The 18,220-nt window shown below is 46.1% G+C and overlaps 1 protein-coding gene across 8 annotated transcripts in view; it reads right to left on the bottom strand.

The window, feature by feature from the left end:
• The window catches only part of CDK11B (cyclin dependent kinase 11B), a 235,201-nt gene that overhangs the window by 203,928 nt on the left and 13,053 nt on the right, over positions 1-18,220 (bottom strand). For 4 of the 8 annotated variants that reach the window (XM_083752576.1, XM_083752570.1, XM_083752573.1 and 1 more), the window contains 13 exons: positions 17,060-17,155; positions 16,786-16,944; positions 15,186-15,251; positions 13,818-13,993; positions 12,413-12,503; positions 12,167-12,288; positions 10,733-10,838; positions 10,484-10,605; positions 9,041-9,148; positions 7,927-8,043; positions 6,779-6,927; positions 5,263-5,452; positions 2,664-3,194 (listed from right to left, as the gene is read on the bottom strand). In XM_083752576.1, the coding sequence (XP_083608702.1) occupies positions 3,102-3,194; positions 5,263-5,452; positions 6,779-6,927; positions 7,927-8,043; positions 9,041-9,148; positions 10,484-10,605; positions 10,733-10,838; positions 12,167-12,288; positions 12,413-12,503; positions 13,818-13,993; positions 15,186-15,251; positions 16,786-16,944; positions 17,060-17,155 (1,595 nt within the window). In that variant the 3' untranslated portion in view covers positions 2,664-3,101. Of the gene's footprint in view, positions 1-538; positions 1,661-2,663; positions 3,195-5,262; positions 5,453-6,778; positions 6,928-7,926; positions 8,044-9,040; positions 9,149-10,483; positions 10,606-10,732; positions 10,839-12,166; positions 12,289-12,412; positions 12,504-13,817; positions 13,994-15,185; positions 15,252-16,785; positions 16,945-17,059; positions 17,156-18,220 lie in introns of those variants that run through there. The other 4 variants (XM_083752574.1, XM_083752572.1, XR_014567421.1 and 1 more) reach the window with 3 other exon arrangements.

Below are 18,220 nucleotides of genomic sequence, written 5' to 3' on the forward strand. Positions count from 1 at the left end.
GCCCCAACCCAAAGCAACTTACAAACAAACAAGCGAACAAGTCCCAGGTCGCATCCATACCACAAATCTAACACACATTTTGAGTATATGGCTTCTCCCTGCCCAAGAACTACAGTTCCCAGCAGCCTTAAGAAACAGCAGTTCCCAGGATTCTTTGGGGGAAGCTGTGTGGTATGGGTGTGGCCCTAATCAGAGTAGACCCACTAAAATTAACCAGCCTAAGGTCTATTGATTTCAATGGGCCTACTCTGACTACAACGCCAAGTTTACTAAGACATCCCTAGAGCACCCAGTGGGCAACCCTTTTCTGCCAAAGGGCCAAAGACAAAAGTAGGTGGAGCTATGAATGTAAATATTACCTTTGGGTGCAGTAGGCTGGCTTCTACACACACAGTCTGAATTTGTGCATTTACATATTTCAACACGCCCAACGGAATGTTGCGAAGTCCCAAAAACATTTCAGCTGCACACAAGTATAAATATCTGTACATTTTCCAGCAGAGTAGCAAAACCATTGACGTTACATGAAAACACTATGTACAAGTCATGATTATATTTCTTCCGCAAAAGTACAAAATAAAAACCCCACGCTCCCCTCTGCTGGTTTCACACCTAGCAGAACACTTCAGGATCAAAACAAAATGCCTTGCTTGGTGAACGTACAAAAATAAAAGTTAAAGGAGGAATATGAACCTGATTCTGACCAAGAGCTTCATGTGACCAAAAAAATTGGCCACATCACAGTGGAGCATGCACATACAGCACATGTCAAGAGTGCATGCATAGATATGCTCAAATAGTATCATCCTTGTTCATTATTATGAATCAGATTTCTTACCTGCCTCTCCCCTAAAGTCCCAAGGTTAAGGTCACAGCCTGAGATCTTTGAAGGCAACTGCCAGTCTGAGTAGGCAAGGCTGAGCTGGGTTTGTTCTGCTGCAGGTTTCTAGGTTCCGGCCACCTTATTCTGCCACATGCAATTTCAGTAGACATTGGCCAACCTACTTCCAAGTGTTATTTCCACCGTCACAAGGACTAGAAACTTTCACACCGCTGGTGTTTTCGAATGGAAGCAGTTATCCCTGAGATTTTCAAGATGCAGAACTCTGCGCCCAATTTCTTTGCACGCCGACAGCCTGGCAAATCAATTTCACACAGTCTTAGGGCAAATCTACACTGTACATTTAAAGTGCATCCCATACATGTTTCAACCAAGGTGGGTTGAATGTGTTGTGGATAAGGAGATTCTAAGAATGGCAGGCTTCTGGGGGGGGGGGGGAGTCATCTAGTTTTTCCAACTGTGATGGTGAAAAGGGGGGGCCAACCTGCAGCCCTCCAACTGCTGTGAGACCCATCAGCCCCAGCCAGTACGGCCCAACAGTCAAGAAGATGGGAGTTGAATTCCAACAACATCTGGAAGACCACGTGCTCATCTCTGCTTTAAAATGGGCATTTTTAACACTGATCAGATCTGGTTCTCGTCAGATCTTGGAAGGCAACAGAGGTACCTGGACAACAAACTTGGATCCACAGGAAGAGACAAAAAGAAAAGAGGGTACCTGATGATATTCTAGTCCATGGGGGCGGCATAAATGAAAATTTGACAGAAATGTACTCTGTGAGCGAGTCAGCTGCCATCCCACTCTCTCTGTTTAAATACCTGCCAGGAAGATGCAGTGGAACAATTTCAATGCATTACGGTCCCCGATTACTTGGTAGAACTTTTAAAATATATATATGAAATATATTATATACACACACCATCCTTTCCTTTCATTTACAGTTTTAACAACTGCAGAACAAACTGCCTCAGCTGAACAGTCCCCAACACCTTTGGTGAGTGCTCAGAGAAACTTTCAGCTATACAGCTCCCCAAAGCTTTTGTAACCCATGAGAGTCCTGCTCAGAATAGAGACCTATTAAGAATTAATAGACATAAGTAACTTAGGTCCACTAATTTTGATGAGTCTACTGGGAGTAAAAGTAAGTTGGATACAATCATCCGTGCCTGTCCCTTACAGCTACATGAACCCGTTTCTGTGGATTAGCAATAAAAAGTAACCGGCAGGCTGAGGCTGCTGGTCAGAGTCAGAACTCAAAGACTCTGGATGTCCTCTGCTCGGCTGTCTCTTGATGTTGTTCTCTTTGCAACAAACTTGTGCAACAGAACAGTCCTGTGCTCTTGGGAGCAATCAAAGGGCATTGCACTTTCCACAATTTCAAGGTGAGCATCTAAGGTGCTGCATCTGGCAAGCCCTGCCCTTCTGTACTTGAGGGGATGGAAGACATGGAGGCAGAGAGAGAAAGAAAAGCACATCCTCCCAGACTTTGGTGGGTTAGCAACCACCAGAGTAACTTAGGAGGCATCTGCCATCAATCATTGGACTGATACACGCTTCCCTTTAAACATTTTGACATTCCACTCAGCATTGCACCACAAATGTACACATTCAAAATACAAGCTGGCCAAATTATTCCTCTGCTGGAAATGTAATTCGATTTCCAGAAGTGAAACTGAGGAAAACTACAGCAGTGCAAACAAGAAAAAAAGTGCTGATAATGGTGAAAAAGAAGGAGGGGTGAAGATCTGCGTGCCTCTGTGCAAATCACTTCCTGTTTCCAAGTCTGGCACTAGTGAAGAAGAGTTTCCTTTACACGGGGTAAACAATTAAAAATTGTATTTCTTTATTCTACAAATGTACAAGCAAAAACAAAAACAAAAATCCCATCCAGAGTAGAAGATTTAAATACAAACAAGAGGAAGAAAAAAAAAAGAATCATTTCCAAAACTGTACCATTCAAGTTCGTTGGGATTTTGTTTTCTTGTTTTGCCTTTTCTTCTTTTTGCAAAAAAGAGTCCTTGGCTATTCAGATTAATTCCAATCCTTGAAATGGAATCGCAGTGACTTTTTGTGCCAGATCCAGGAAGAACGTTTTTCACATATGCAGGTGACATCCTGCAAAAAACAAACACACACCCCTCCTCCCGAGAGGAGTGGATTTGCACGGCAAGCGCTTGTCAACACGCTTGCCAACAGCTTGAGCAGAAAAGCAAAGTGTTCGCTTCCCCGTCTCCTTCCTGCACTGCTTCGCCTTGCGCTTTAGAACTTCAAACTGAAGCCTGGTCCTGCGGCTGATGCCCCTTGGTTTGTGGTCGTAAGATGGAAGCCGGTGTCCTTCAGATCGTCGTCACCCTACAATGACAAAACAGAGAAGCGAACCTAAGATGTTTCGCTAGCCAACAGTCGGCTGCAGATAAGGAGATTCTAAGAATGTCAGGCCTCTGAATGGTGGGAGATTTCAAGACAGACAAAAGGAAGGACTTCGTCACACGGTGCATAGTTAACTTACGGAACTCACTCCCACAAGATGTACCAGTTTAAGATGACTCGAGAAGGGAATGAGGCTTATGAGTCGAAGAGGGGAGCTCATGCAACAGCTAGCAAGCTGCGATGGTTATAGGCAGGTTTTCAACTGTGTACCAGTCTGTGGGAGGCAACAGTGGGAAAAGGGCAACCATTCTCAGGCCCTGCTTGTGGGCTTCCCACAGGCCATGGTGAGGAAGAAGATGATGGACTAGAGAGGCCTTTCGGTCTGATCCAAAAGGCTCTATCTTTAAGTGTTCCACAAAGCAACAGCGCCACCTGCTGGCAGATAAGGCCTGCGCCGGTTGCAAACCTACCAAGCCAAATGCTGGGACTGTCTGGGACTGGGGGGGGGGGGGGGGGAGAGACAATATAGACGGGATAGTGCCTGGGTAGGCAAACTAAGGCCCGGGGGCTGGATTCGGCCCAATCACCTTTTAAATCTAGCCTGCGAACGGTCCAGGAATCAGCGTGTTTTTACATGAGTAGAATGTGTCCTTTTATTTAAAATGCATCTCTGGGTTATTGGTGGGGCATAGGAATTCATTCTCCCCCCCCCCCCAATATAGTCCGGCCCCCCACAAGGTCTGAGGAACAGCGAACCGGCCCCCTGCTGAAAAAGTTTGCTGACCCCTGGGATAGTGGTTGCAATATGAGCACTAACGGCAGGCTTAGCAGTGAGTTTTTAACTGCTGCCAGCCACCTCTGAAGGAGAGATGAGGGAGGTGGCCTGCTATCTCTGATCCTTAGGACTGATTGAAACAGGGGGTTTTCTATATGTCGAGAGGAGTGCTCTGTCACTGAGCTACGTAACAGGCCCTTCTTCTTGTTAACAGCGCTGCTGGAGAAGGGCAATAGCTCAGTGGCAGAGAATCTACCCTGTACGCAGAAGGTCCCTGGTTCAATCCCAGCTGGCATTTCCTGGAAGGGCAAGGAATGCCCCATGCCTGAACCCTCTGAAAACTGCTATCAGTGTAGACCAGTGTTTCTCGAACTCGGGTCTCCAGCTGTTGGTGGGAGTACAAGTCCCATCGTGCCTGGCACAGGTCCTGCTGTAAGTCCAAATATCTGGAGGGCATCAGATTGGGGCAAGGATGGTCTGCATAATTTGTAGAAAGAGGTGGCACATGGTGATTTTGAAGAGGGCGAAGTTGGTTCCAGGAAAGCTGTGTTCCACCTCTCCTTCCTGGCTTAGGAGCATCTGGTTCTGCTCTTGCTTGGAAGGACGCAAGACGAGTGTTCAAAACTGTTCTTCCCCCCTGGTACAGCCCAGAGAAGTAAGACTGTGACTTCCTCCTCTTTAAAAAGAAAAAGGCTGTTCAGAAACCAAGAACACCCAGAGCTTCTTCACCTGGTTACGTCATCTTGGTCAAAGAATGAGAACATAAAATTGACATAACGTACAGATAAAGGGGACGTGGGTGGCGATGTGGGTTAAACCACAGAGCCTAGGACTTGCTGATCAGAAGGTTGGCAGTTCGAATCCCCACGACTGGGTGAGCTCCCGTTGCTTGGTCCCTGCTCCTGCCAACCTAGCAGTTCGAAAGCACGTCAAAGTGCAAGTAGATAAATAGGTACCGCTCCGGCGGGAAGGTAAACGGCGTCTCTATGCGCTGCTCTGGTTCGCCAGAGTACGCCGGCTCCCTTGGCCAATAAAGCGAGATGAGCGCCACAACCCCAGAGTCAGCCATGACTGGACCTAATGGTCAGGGGTCCCTTTACCTTTACAAATAAAGGGGGAGTTATGTTGGAAGCATCATAGACTTAAAGTGCACCATCTTCCATCTTGGGTTTTCCTTTTTGAAAATTTCAATAAGGTCCAGAAACTTTTAAAACACAGGCCTTTTTATGCTGGTGAATTTTTACACAGAGCTTCGCTGACTACAAGTTAACTTACCAGCTGACTGTATCCTAAGCCCCCCTCTGGCGGCCGTGGACTCGTCCCACGTTTCACTCGCTGCTGTTCACTTTTTGCTGGCCACGTCGGAAACATGGATGGCTCAATGGGCAGCGGCGTCTCCTGGAAATATTCGTGCTTCAAGCCGTCTTCAGCGGTGATCCTTCTGCCCGGGTAGTACGTCAGGAACCTGGAAAAGGGTTAGCAGAATGAGCTGAGGGGAATGACGAAGAAAACGAATTTCAGAAGGAGAGGTGAGCCAGAGTGGGCAAGTATGAACCGCAGCCACCCTGCAAATCCAAGCTGCCTCTATTTTACCTGGACAAGAGTTCACTGAAAGCCCTTTTAGAAACAAAACAAAGCAGCGGCCCAGAACTTCAAATTCTCATGTCTGCCGATTTGCTCGCTGTGCTGGAAAAAAGCAGCAGGCAGCTTCGGGCAGAAAAACGCGGGTGAGCATGAAGTCGGATGCCGCCAAAGAAGATTTTTTTGCAAATTGTTCACTTAGCACAATTTCATACACCACTTCACTCCCCACTGGGAAGAATTGCTATGGCATGGCATCTGGGGTGTGTGTGTGTGTGTGTGTGTGTGTGTAGCAATCACAATGTGCCTCAAGGTCGGGTGGGTTAGGGTCAGAACCTTACCCAAGCGGCTCAATTTTCCCTGCAACGCTGGGCTGCATCTGCCTCTTGAATGTGGTGCTATTCATGGAGGATAAGGCTATTTATCAATGGCTACTAGCCATGATCACTGTGTTCTCTCTGTGCTGCCTATTTATTTATTCATTAACTAGCAGAAAGTACGCAGCACTGCTCAGGAATTCTAATAAACAAAGAAACCGCACTGAGATTCATTAACGGATATAATGCGATTTGCTGGTCTCCTGCCAAATTTGGTTAAAACCAGTCAGCCCGCCATCTTGATTCAACATGGCACCCAATAGTATCCAAACATAGATAGATTAAAACCCAACCCTTCATCTCAGGGACCATTGTGCCAAAGTGGGTGGTGGCATCTCTAGAGGTGTCTAAATCAGTGCCGTTTGAAAAGGTTCAGTCCACCATCTTGACTCAGAATGGTGTCCAACAGTATTAGAACAGAGATTGAAACCCACTCCTACATCTTAGGAACCATCATGCCAAACTGGGTGGCCATAACTTCAGGAGTGTCTGAATGCAGAGAACAGACAGACAGACAACTTTCCAAATTATATAGTGTATTTCACAGCATGATTGTAATAAAACCTCAAAGCAGTTTACTCTTGGAGGGAGCTGAATACCAGCTGCTGGGAATTACAAATAGGGAAAGTGGATTGGATGGGCCTGATCCAAAATGTTCTAATTCATGGTTCTCTCCTCGGACAGCTTTAAAAGGGGATTTGATGGAGGACGGCTAGTCATGAAGGCTATGCTCTACCTCCTCCTGTATGGGCTGGCCACTGTGAGAACAGGATGGGTCTTTGGTTCGATCCAGCAGGGCTCATCTTACGTTTTTGATGTTCTTATGGACTTACTTATTCATGAGATCAAATCCTTGGTCTGAGAGGAGTGCCCCAAACCGCTTGCGGAGGTTGTTGTAAGGATATTCTGTGAACGTCATCTTCTTCACTGCCGGCAGCTCGTTGTACCCAGGCCAGATTTTCTCACTGGGGGTTCCCAGATCCTTCCAGAAAGAATAATTATGAAAAACCATGTAAGGAAGCTGGCTTAAAATGGCTCAACCCCCCTTCTCCCCTTGCCCCCACAGTATGATACTAGCAAGGATCGTCTGTGGACAAAAATAGTGGAGATCAAGAAAATGGAATAAGGATCATAGACAAAATGAGGACAAAAGTTTTGAAAAACCAGGAAGTATCATCCCATTTGGGCGATATATTGTTAGGAACTTTGCGGCTTTTGGTATGCATCTGTTTGCTAGTGACTTGGCCTTCTGTTACTGAAAATCCAATCTGACCTCAGCCAGCCCCTACTTTAAAACATACAACCAGTCCAGAGGAAGGCATGGCCTGTCAGCTTCCTCCTCCTCCTCCTCCTCCTCCTCCTCCTCTGAGTCAGTATGGCCTTTGTAGAACTCAGCAGGATGGAGGGTGAGGACAAAACTCAAGTGAGTTGTCATTGGCTCCAGCCCTACAATACTGTTAGGGCTCCTTGCCTTACACCCTAAAAGTATCTACCATGGGGTACCAAAAGCCACTGCTCAGCTAGTAAAAAAATTAAGACTCACTGCTTTCTATGCAGGTTGGAGAAAGAAAAAGAGTTTCCTTCTTCTGCAGTTAGTACATGAACAAAGGGGGAGGGGGGCCCCACTAGAAGGGTTTGCTCACCCACAAGGAATTTCTAGTTGCCTACAGCTCCCTAGTGTGTCACTAAATGCATGTCTGTGCCATCCAGACCATGTCAGGTGGAGAGCAAGACACTGATAGCCTGCCAAGCTAGTTGCTTAGCAACAAAGGAAGAACATTGGATCAAAAAGCAAGCATCTTATTTTTTTGACCCACTGGGGGCCGGAATATCATCAAGTGAAAAACAGGGAATTAACAACATCTCTTTAGGGGGCCTTTGCAGCAGAAAAGAGAAAGCTAGCACCTATTTTGTTTTGTTTAGTTTGGCATTATGCAAATATATAATGAGTGGCAGTGTGTGTGTTTGTGTGAAGCTTTACCTTGAAAACTTTGTTAATTTGGTCAATATCTGACTTCCCTGGAAACAGCGGCTTCTGGGTTAACAGCTCTCCGAATATGCAACCCACAGACCACATGTCGACGGCTGTGGAATATTCCTGGAAGGCAGGAGAATAAGAAATTAAGTTAGTTGCTTAATTTTGTGGGCCGCCAAGCATGGCTGCCTTGGTCAAGGCATGTCAGTATGGTGTGGCAAGGAGGCATGCAAAGATTTCTGGAACAAGGAAGGGTTTTTTGTTTTCGTTTTGCAGCATGGGGAGCGAAGAGTCCACGGCAACAATTCCAAAACTGTGCTGCTGAGTGGGTGAGGTTGAAAAGGTACTGTATTTTTCGCTCTATAGGACACACCCGACCATAGGACGCACCTTGTTTTAGAGGGGGAGAACAAGAAAAAAAAAATCTCCCCCTCTCTGTTCAGCGCCCCTTCAGCGAAGCGGCAGGAGAAACAGAGCCCCTTCCATTTCTCCTCCCGCTTAGCTGAAGGGGCACCTACCCTTCAGTGAAGGCAACCCGAAGCCTCCAGAGCACAGCGGGAGCTCCTGCTGCGCTCCGGAGGCTTCGAGTGGCTATCTTTGAAGCCTCTGGGGAGCGGCGGGAGTGCTCCCACTGCGCTTTGGAGGCTTCGCGTTGCTATCGCTGAAGCCAAGGAGCCCGCATTCGCTCCATAAGACGCACATACATTTCCCCTTAATTTTGGGAGGGGAAAATGTGCGTCTTATAGAGCGAAAAATACGGTAAGTTACGATGGCAGGTTATCATTTGGCACTTGAGTCAAGCAGCGTCCATTTTCTCCACTTATTCCCCCCCCCCCATCGCACCGCAATATATGGGTGGGTTCATCATCTTGAGGGAAGGGAGATGCAAATGTCCCAGATTTGTGCTTTGTTTTAAAATACAGGGGAAAGATAGCCAAGGGTGAACATTATAGAGGTTTATAAAACTTTGAGGTCACTCAACTTAATAAGGAAAACCAACCAAGCGAGTGCCGCTTGTCAGCTGCATGGTACATTCAGCCAAGATAAATGTTAAAATAGGAATGATGAAAAATAGCTGCCTTTGGAAACTCCCAGGCAGGAAAGGCTATAAGTAACAAACCTTGGCTCCAAGTAGCAGCTCAGGCGCCCTGTACCACAATGTCACGACGACGGGGGTATACGGCTTCAGAGGCGATCCGTACTCTCGGGCCAGCCCAAAGTCTCCAACCTGGTGAGAAAGAAATGGAATAGCGTAAGAACTGCCTGAACAAATGGGACCACAAGCTAAATTCTACACCGGTATATGGTTTTCGGCAGCAGTTAGCGCGATACCCCTAGAAAGCCATGAGCTTTTTGTATCACTGTCCTGGCTTCTGTTTGAGTAAGGCACTCGTTTCTAAGCCTTTAAAGCCCTCAAACTGTCTGAGCACAGGATCTCATAAAGATCACATCCCGGCAAGTCCACTCACTCTGTTTGGTAATAGAGAGGTGGGCTTTTACATTGGTGGAACCAGTATTGGGAAATACTCTTTCTGCTGAAATATCAGAGGCCCCTATTTTGCCAGCTCTTTGAAGGTGAGGGTTGTTCAAGTAGAGGCTGGACAATAATAATAATAATAATAATAATAATAATAATAATAATAATAATAATATATTATTTATACCCCGCCCATCTGGCTGGGGTTCCCCAGCCACTCTGGGCGGCTTCCAACAAAACACTAAAATGCAATAACCTATTAAACATTAAAAGCTTTCCTAAACAGGGCTGCCTTTAGATGTCTTCTAAAAGTCTGGTAGTTATTTTTCTCTTTTGACATCTGGTGGGAGGGCATTCCACAGGGAGGGCACCACTACCAAGAAGGCCCTCTGCCTGGTTCCATGTAACCTTACTTCTCGCAGGGAGGGAACCACCAGAAGGCCCTCGGAGCTGGACCTGTGTCCAGGCAGAACAAAAGGGGTGGAGATGCTCCTTCAGGTATACTGGGCCGAGGCTGTTTACTGCTTTAAAGGTCAGCACCAACACTTTGAATTGTGCTCGAAAACGTACTGGGAGCCAGTGTAAGTCTTTCAAGACCGGTGTTATATGGTCTTGGCGGCTGCTCCCAGTCACCAGTCTAGCTGCCGCATTCTGGATTAGTTGTAGTTTCCAGGTCACCTTCAAACGTAGCCCCACATAGAGCACATTGCAGTAGTCCAAGCCAGAGATAACCAGAGCATAGGACAACCTGTTGCCAGGGATGCTGTAGCGGCAAGATACCTATTAGGAGCAGGGAGTGTGCTGGATAAACCTCTAAATACCCTATCAACTCTAAAATTCTGCAGCGTCACCAAATGAAGCCAGACCCCACTGGTGGTGGTTGGGTTCTCTCGCAGCTTTGGACAATCACCGTGAATGTTTTATAGAAAGGAAGGGCATACAGCTTAATAAATAAATTATGATTTTACGTTGCATTTGGAAAAACAACAACAACAACAACCCTGGATGGGTCAAAATGTACTCTGCAGAGAGCCTGCCATGAACACATCTGACTGCTTGCAACAGCTTCAAAAAGTTGGCTCTTACTTTTAAGATGCCAGCGTGGCTCAATAGCAGGTTGGAGGTTTTCAAGTCTCGATGAAGAATCCAGTTATCGTGAAGATGCTTGACCCCTCGCAACAGTTGAATCATCAAGGTTTTCACTTCCCCTGAAATATACAACAGCAGAGATCCTAAGGGGGTGGCAAAAGAAGTCAGGACCCACCCATGCCTTTGTCACCCTGGTAAGCTTAAGTTTATGTCAAGTGTGTTTAGAATTCGAGAAACGCCACAAACCTGGCAAGAATGGCTGTTTCATCGTTTCCATGAGGCTCTTGAGATCGTGCTCCACGTAATTCATTACAATATATATCTTGTCCATGTTGCTGCCGACGACAATTTCCTGGAAACCGAAATGAGATGCACCAGTGATCCTAAAGGCCACAGATACCACTGGATGACTGCAGGGTTTAATTCATAATTTCCTTCCTCCATTCTTTGCACTTACTTACATCTCACTCAAGTGTATGGGATTCCTTGCAGACTATGACTACCAGCCAAGCCGAGACATAACCAGATACTTGGGAAGATCTGGGGTATCAGCACACAGATACAAATTAACATATGCTAACATATGCTAACATGTAATATGTAACAGGTGTGGACTCTTTTTAATCAAAATGTCACTGGAGGCCAGCCAACTAGTTTCCCATCCAAACCACCCTAAATAAATTTGCTCCTCACCCCAGATCACTCCAAATTACTCCCAAATTTCCCAATGTATCCTGCTCCAAATAAACCCAGTTCAATTTCTCCCATTCAGTACCCTTTGAATGACCTCTAAATAAGGTCACTTTGAAATAATATTTCTCCAAATCCCTCTCCTAGCCAGTAGCCTGAGATACACACACCAATTTACTTATCTCCTGAATTCATTACCTACCCAGAAGCACTTAGGAGAGGAATCAGGACCATGCTTTAAATGCCCTAGCGATGCCTCTGCAGCCAAGTGCTTAAACACAAGGGAAAGGCTAGATAGAAATGTTTTTCTTCCTTTCTAGAACTTATCCAGTGAAGCTGAATGTTGGAAGATTCAGCACAGATAAAAGAAAGTACTTCTTCACACAGCACCTGGTAAATACTATGGTATTCACTGCCACAGGAGGCAGGGCCACCAACTCGGATGGCTTTAAAATATTATTAGACACATTCACAGAGGAAAGGGCTAAAAATACCTGCTAGCCATATTGGCTTATGCTCTGCCTCCATGGCTGGAGGCAGTAATATTTCTGATGTGCTCAGGCCCTGCTTTTCTTTCAGGTCTCAAAAACAAATCAGCCATGTATCCCAGCTATGTAGTGCTAAATTAAGAACATAAGAAGCACCTTACTGGCTCACGCCAATGGGCCATCTATCCAGCCTCTGCTTGGAAGCTTTCCATTCAGGCATCTAGCTGGCTACTGTGAGAACAGGATGCTGTACTAGAGGTGCCAGGGGCCTGATCCACCACCCTCTTCTTATATTTTCATAAAAGGCAATGTCTCCTTGTCTTGCGGGTGGAGGGGAAAGAGGCTTAAGTGATACGGAGCTACATATACAGGCTTCCATGCAAGGATGGTATGTATGCTGCAGCTTTGTTGGAACAAGGGGGAAGCCGCAGAATATAACCCTGGACAATTACAAGGCACCCAGTTAACACATCAACAGGCGATCAAGTGCTGGTGGCCTTACCCTGACAGTGACGATATTTGGGTGCTGGGCTTTCAAGATGGTGTTGATCTCCCTTAGAGAAGTAATGGGGAAACCTTCTTTCTCCTTCTCCATCTTCAGCCGCTTCAGCGCCACAATCTCATCTGGAAAGTATTTATCATTATAATTAGCATCATTATTATTAACTTACCTACTTATTTCAACCATTTATGCACCGCTTCGTTACTGTTGTCTCTAAGCGGTGCCATTGCTGAAGAAACAACCAACCTGTTTTTTTGTCTTTTGCTCTGTACACCACTCCGTACGTTCCCTCCTCAATCCGGTTTAAACACTGAAATTCCTCAACGCTACGACAGCCCTAGAGAGAGAATGAAATTTGCATACGTACACAATTTCTCCTAATTTTCAAATTACTCTGCTTCTAGAAGTCAGGTGGAGGGGCAAGGAATCACGCAGGGCCACAAGACAACCCCTCTTAGGTCCTGTGATTCCAATCCTATTTTTCACATTCATAGGCACTAGAAACTTTAAAAGAAAAAAGAAATGGGGGGTGGGGGGTGGAGAGAGCCAATTCAAGCTCTATTCAAAGCACAGTGTAAGAGCCAGGGCCATCTATCATACAACTATCCTGAATGGAGCTGTGTTCATTTCTGGTTTGAGCTGGAATCTGATAAAAAACAACCCCCAACTCCAAGGAAATAAGACACTAGAAATAATATTTGATAGCAGGAGTATGCAGGAGCTTGAGAAAGACTCATAATTGAAACAAGCTAGTTACATGTGATCCATAGTTGCAGGATGGGGTGAGTGGGGTTTTTTTTGGTCATGTGGGATTTTGTCATGTTAATTTGTACTATTATAATATAGAAACTATATGGATATGTTTGGGTCTCTATATATTTGTGGTGTGGAGTATTGTTTTGAGGCTCTCGCAGACCCAGTTTGCATCCAGTGACAAGGCAAACCACGGTTTAGTGTGAATGGGAAAGTATGCAGATACACTTAGCAAAAAAATGTGTGCTGTTCTCCTCCCCTCTGGTCCTGCTGCTGCTGCACTTACCCAGAGCAAAGCTATGGTTTTGTTTAGGGTCACATCTGAACCAGGCTAACAGTGGTACCTCGGGTTACATACACTTCAGGTTACATACGCTTCAGGTTACAGACTCCGCTAACCCAGAAATAGTACCTTGGGTTAAGAACTTTGCTTCAGGATGAGAACAGAAATTGTGCTCCGGCAGTGCAGCGGCAGCGGGAGGCCCCATTAGCTTAAGTGGTGCTTCAGGTTAAAGTTTCAGGTTAAGAATGGACTTCTGGAACAAATTAAGTACGTAACCAGAGGTACCACTGTATATGCTTCTTTCCCAGACAAACCACACACAGCAAACCAAGAACAAACCTTGCCTATGGCTTGTCTGGGGCAAGACAAACCATGAGCCCAGGTTTGGAGATAATGTTAAGAAGAACCATGGCTTAAACCTGGGTAGCACAGTGGCAGCAGGGCCTGGGAAGGAGCAGAATGACTGCATTTTTCGATTAGATCGCCCAATCCCAGTGGGCCATTGTGACAGATGGGTACATGGAGCCTCTGTTCATTCAGAGGTCAGCAAAAGACACCACTGGCTTCGCCTGGCCCCTCCCCAAGAAGGCCAGAGATCTATGGCAGCCCCCTAACCTGAAGGGCGGGTAGATACTTGGGCAACTCTTGCTTCAGCTCCACAGGTGATGACACAGGTGAGTCAGGAAGGTAATCGCCCTCCGTCATCGTGTTGGATTGCGGGGTCCCCTCGCCAGCGTCTTCTTCCTCTCCTTCACTCCCCACGGAATCCCGGTCAAACCTTGACTCTGCAACTTCAAACGTAAGAATCAAATTGTGGCAGGAAGCGGATGTTGGGGGATCCTCTGCCCCCTGAAGTTCAAAAGGAGTGTGCGAAGGAAACGTCCTGCTCTTGCCTCCAGCACTCGGAGACAAACTGCCTCTGAGTGTGGAGCAATGTTTCTCAACCTGTGGGTCCCGAGATATTGCTGGACTACAACTTCCATCATTCCTAGCCAGCATGGCCAGTGGTCAGGGATGATGGGAGTTGTAGTCCAACAACATCTGGGGACCCACGGGTTGAGAACCACTGGTGTGGAGGCTTCATTTCAATATGATGGATTGTATCTAAGTTGTAGATCCACTGAAATCAATGAACTTACTGCAAGTAGAACTAACATTAGACACGGTTCTCATGGCTATTTGATAGACCTATCCTTCCTGAATCCACCTGTTAACCATGTCTTGCGGCAGCAAGGTCCACAAGTCAAATTATATACTGTGTAAAGCTTCTCTGCCTTTTTGCCCTTCAAGAACCTGCACCCAAATCAGGCCAGGATCTATGTTCAGCGGCTGCCAAATATTTGTATCTGTCAGGGAGGAGGAAGCTCCAGTTCAGGAGTGCAGAACTGTTTTTTCAGCCTGAAGCCCGAGTTAAATAAAAAATGGGCAGAGCAACAGTTGTGACTCTTGCCTTTGTACAAAGGCTACATTGGAATCATAGAACTGTAGGGCTGGAATGGAGCCCAAGGATCACCTAGTCCAAAACCCCTGGAATGCAAGAATCACAGATACATTCAAGTCATGCAAAAGCCAGAGCTTTCTATACCCATGCAAGTAAGACATCTCACAGTACACATACAAAAGCAACGTAATTTAACAGCAAACTAAAATATTACCTTAAAGATTACAAAGTGAAACACCAGAAAGGAGGCCAGCTGCAGAATGCACATTTAATGCAGCAAAGTTAATTTTAAAAAGATGTTGCATGGGGAAGGATGCGACCTGGCAAGAGTCTCAAGGGACAGAGAGGACTGGGGGCTGCATTTGAGGTTCCCTATACTTGCTTTAGAACCAGCCTGGGGTGGGTGGGGGGAAGCCTTAGTACACAAACCGTATTTTTAGGAGGTGACTCCAAACCATCAGAGGATCACCAAGGTCATGCAACAAGCACAAGGAGAGAGAGAGAGATTACATAGAGCCACATTTCGCCATTTGTCTTCTTACCCACTGGGAGGTGGTCTCCGTTCTCCCGCTCTTCTTCTTCGCTCATTTCGTCTTCGCTCACCTCCTCTACAAGGCAAAAAAAAGGGGAAAGAATGAGGCAGGCTAGGAAGAAAATCAAACTTGATTGCTTTCATACCTCTGTGGGCAGGGGATGGCGCCATCTTGCTGGTCCTTTAATCACTGTAAAGCACTGCTGGTCCTTTAATCACTTTTAGGCACTTTTAAGAGCTGGTGGCAGCATCATCCTATAAAACCCTTAACAACTTTAGACCTGACTTATCTCAAGGACCATAGGGGACGCGGGTGGTGCTGCGGGTTAAACCACAGAGCCTAGGACTTTCCGATCCGAAGGTCAGCAGTTCGAATCTCCGCGACGGGGTGAGCTTCCTTTGCTCGGTCCCTGCTCCTGCCAACCTAGCAGTTCGAAAGCACGTCAAACTACAAGTAGATAAATAGGTACCGCTTCGGCGGGAAGGTAAATGGTGTTTCCGAGTGCTGCTCTGGTTAATCAGAAGCAGCTTAGTCATGCTGGCCACATGATCCAGAAGCTGTATGCCGGCTCTCTCAGCCAATAAAGCGAGATGAGCACCACAACCCCTGAGTCGGCCACGACTGGACCCAATGGTCAGGGGTCCCTTTACCTTTACCTGTCTCAAGGACCATAGTCTTCCACAGGTTTCCTTTGAAGCTCAGCTCCAGATCCTGCAACCTCTAGAGCAGAGGCTGATGCCAAGTTCAATTAAGGATGTTTCTGCTGCAGCTCTTTTTTGTTTCACACAGGGAACATTCCCAGCCCTGCCCTGGGGATGCCAGGGATTGAACCTGGGGACTTACACCTGCAGAGCGGATGCTCTGCCACTGAATTATGGCCTTCTTCTGGTTGCTTAAAAAGAATTAACACTACTAAAATTGACCATGGCTGAGTGATACAGCAGCAGTACAGCATGGAAAAGTCCCAGATTCAAACAATGGCATCTCTAGGTAGGGCCGCAAAAGACTGGTTTCATGAGTGGGCAACATTTTTAGACCCATGGGCACAACTGCGTCTGAGTCAGTGCTGTGGGTGCTCCAGCTGTACCAGTGAGTGGTAAGATACATCATGTTAGTGTTTGAGAGAGCGTAAGAAAGGAAGTCTGTATTATCTCTTCCTGAGTACTTTTGGAAGTTAGTTTCACTTCTGAGTGTGTCGCAGTTTCTGTACTAGTGTTCAGAGAGCACAGAAGTACTGATGGAGTCTCTGTATATAGACTGTAAATAAAGTAGTTTTAGAACTACGATTGAGTCTTTCTTCTGCTATGATATGCCAGAAGACTGGCATGCTGTTTTCAGGAGAGGAGGGTCGCCTATTACCGGTCTCTCTGGACTGAGGGAGATTTACAGCCAGGGAGAACCACCAGAGAGACACCCTGAAGACTTGGGAAGTTGGCAGCCATTCCCAGGCGTTTTCCCAACAGCCACCCCCTCTGCTCAGCTCCCCCAACCCTGAGAGGCAGAAAGTGTGTGCATACACAAACACATTTCACTCTTCCAAAGAGACCACAGTAGAAACACGAATGCTGCTGTGTGTTTGTGTGTGTGTGCGTGAGAGACAGACACTTACCAGCTGACTGCTCTGTCACTTCTTCAGAGTTGCTTCCTGTCTCCTCCTCCTCCTCTTCCTCCTCCTCTTCCTCTTCTTCTGACTCTTCACTGCTGGACTCCTCCTCCTCTTCTTCTTCCTCCTCCTCCTCTTCCTCCTCCGAACCGGATCCAGATTCCCCTGAAGAAAGCAAACACAAAGATGAAAAAATGCAAAAAAACCCAACCTCAACTCTCAAGCTAACTGCTATTGGCTCATTAAAGAACCCCTGAATTTCTTACACCCCAGTGGTTACCTGAGGATGTTTCTGCTGAGCTGGTTTTTCTTTCGCTGTCACTGATGTCCTGTAGATCAGAAAGGGGGTCTCTCTCTTCTGGCTTTTCTTCTTTCACTGTTTTTTATTTTTAATTAAAAACATTGGGAACAGGGTTGAGAAATCCCAATTTTCAAAGGTACTAAGGGATTCTACTTGTACAATATTGCAGGTTTTTTTCTGCCTTAAAAATCTAAAGCAGGGGTGAGGAACCCCATGACCATCCAAAAGCCATTGGACTCCAATTCCCATCAGCCCCAGTAACAAACAAAGGGCCAACATCTCCCCTCCCTCTCCCTGGTGTGAAGAATGCAAGGAAAATGTCTGCCACCAAGTGGGCCAATCAAGTCAACATGCACAGAGTTGCCCTGGAAGGATGATCTATCTACCTATCTATCTACAGTGGTACCTCGGGTTACAGACGCTTCAGGTTACAGACTCCGCTAACCCGGAAATATTACCTCGGGTTAAGAACTTTGCTTCAGGATGAGAACAGAAATCGTGCGGCGTCAGCACAGCGGCAGCAGGAGGCCCCATTAGCTAAAATGGTGCTTCAGGTTAAGAACAGTTTCAGGTTAAGAATGGACCTCCGGAACGAATTAAGTACTTAACCCGAGGTACCACTCTATCTATCTATCTATCTATCTATCTATCTATCTATCTATCTATCTATCTATCTATCTATCTTTAATGCAGTATTTCAGTTTGTTAGCTTTAAGCTACACGAAAACACTTGGAAATAATTTTAACATGGCATCCTTGTGTTTTGTTTACTAAATAAAAGCCAAGTAAACTGAATCACGGAGCTCAAATGATATACATGGAGTGGAAACTTTCCTACGGTCTCCAAGTTGTAGAACTCCCTGCCGACAGAGGTGTGTTTGGCCCCTTCAATATGCAGCTTCCAGCAGATGCTGAACACTCACCTTTTTACCCTGGCTTTGGACACCTGAGGTGCATGTTCTTAGGATCCACCTTATTTTTATGACTGCAAATTTGTTTTTTGAAAACAAAAACATTTTTAATGTTGTGCTTTAATTCTTGTAAGCCACCCTGGGACTTTAGGTTGAAAGGTGGATAATAACTAAGTAGAAATAATTTTAAAATGCCGTATACTTTCGCCTAGCTCGGTGGATTCCTTCC

Source organism: Podarcis gaigeae (genome assembly GCF_964106915.1).
Source record: "Podarcis gaigeae genome assembly, chromosome: 8".
NCBI classification, from domain to species: Eukaryota; Metazoa; Chordata; class Lepidosauria; order Squamata; family Lacertidae; genus Podarcis; species Podarcis gaigeae.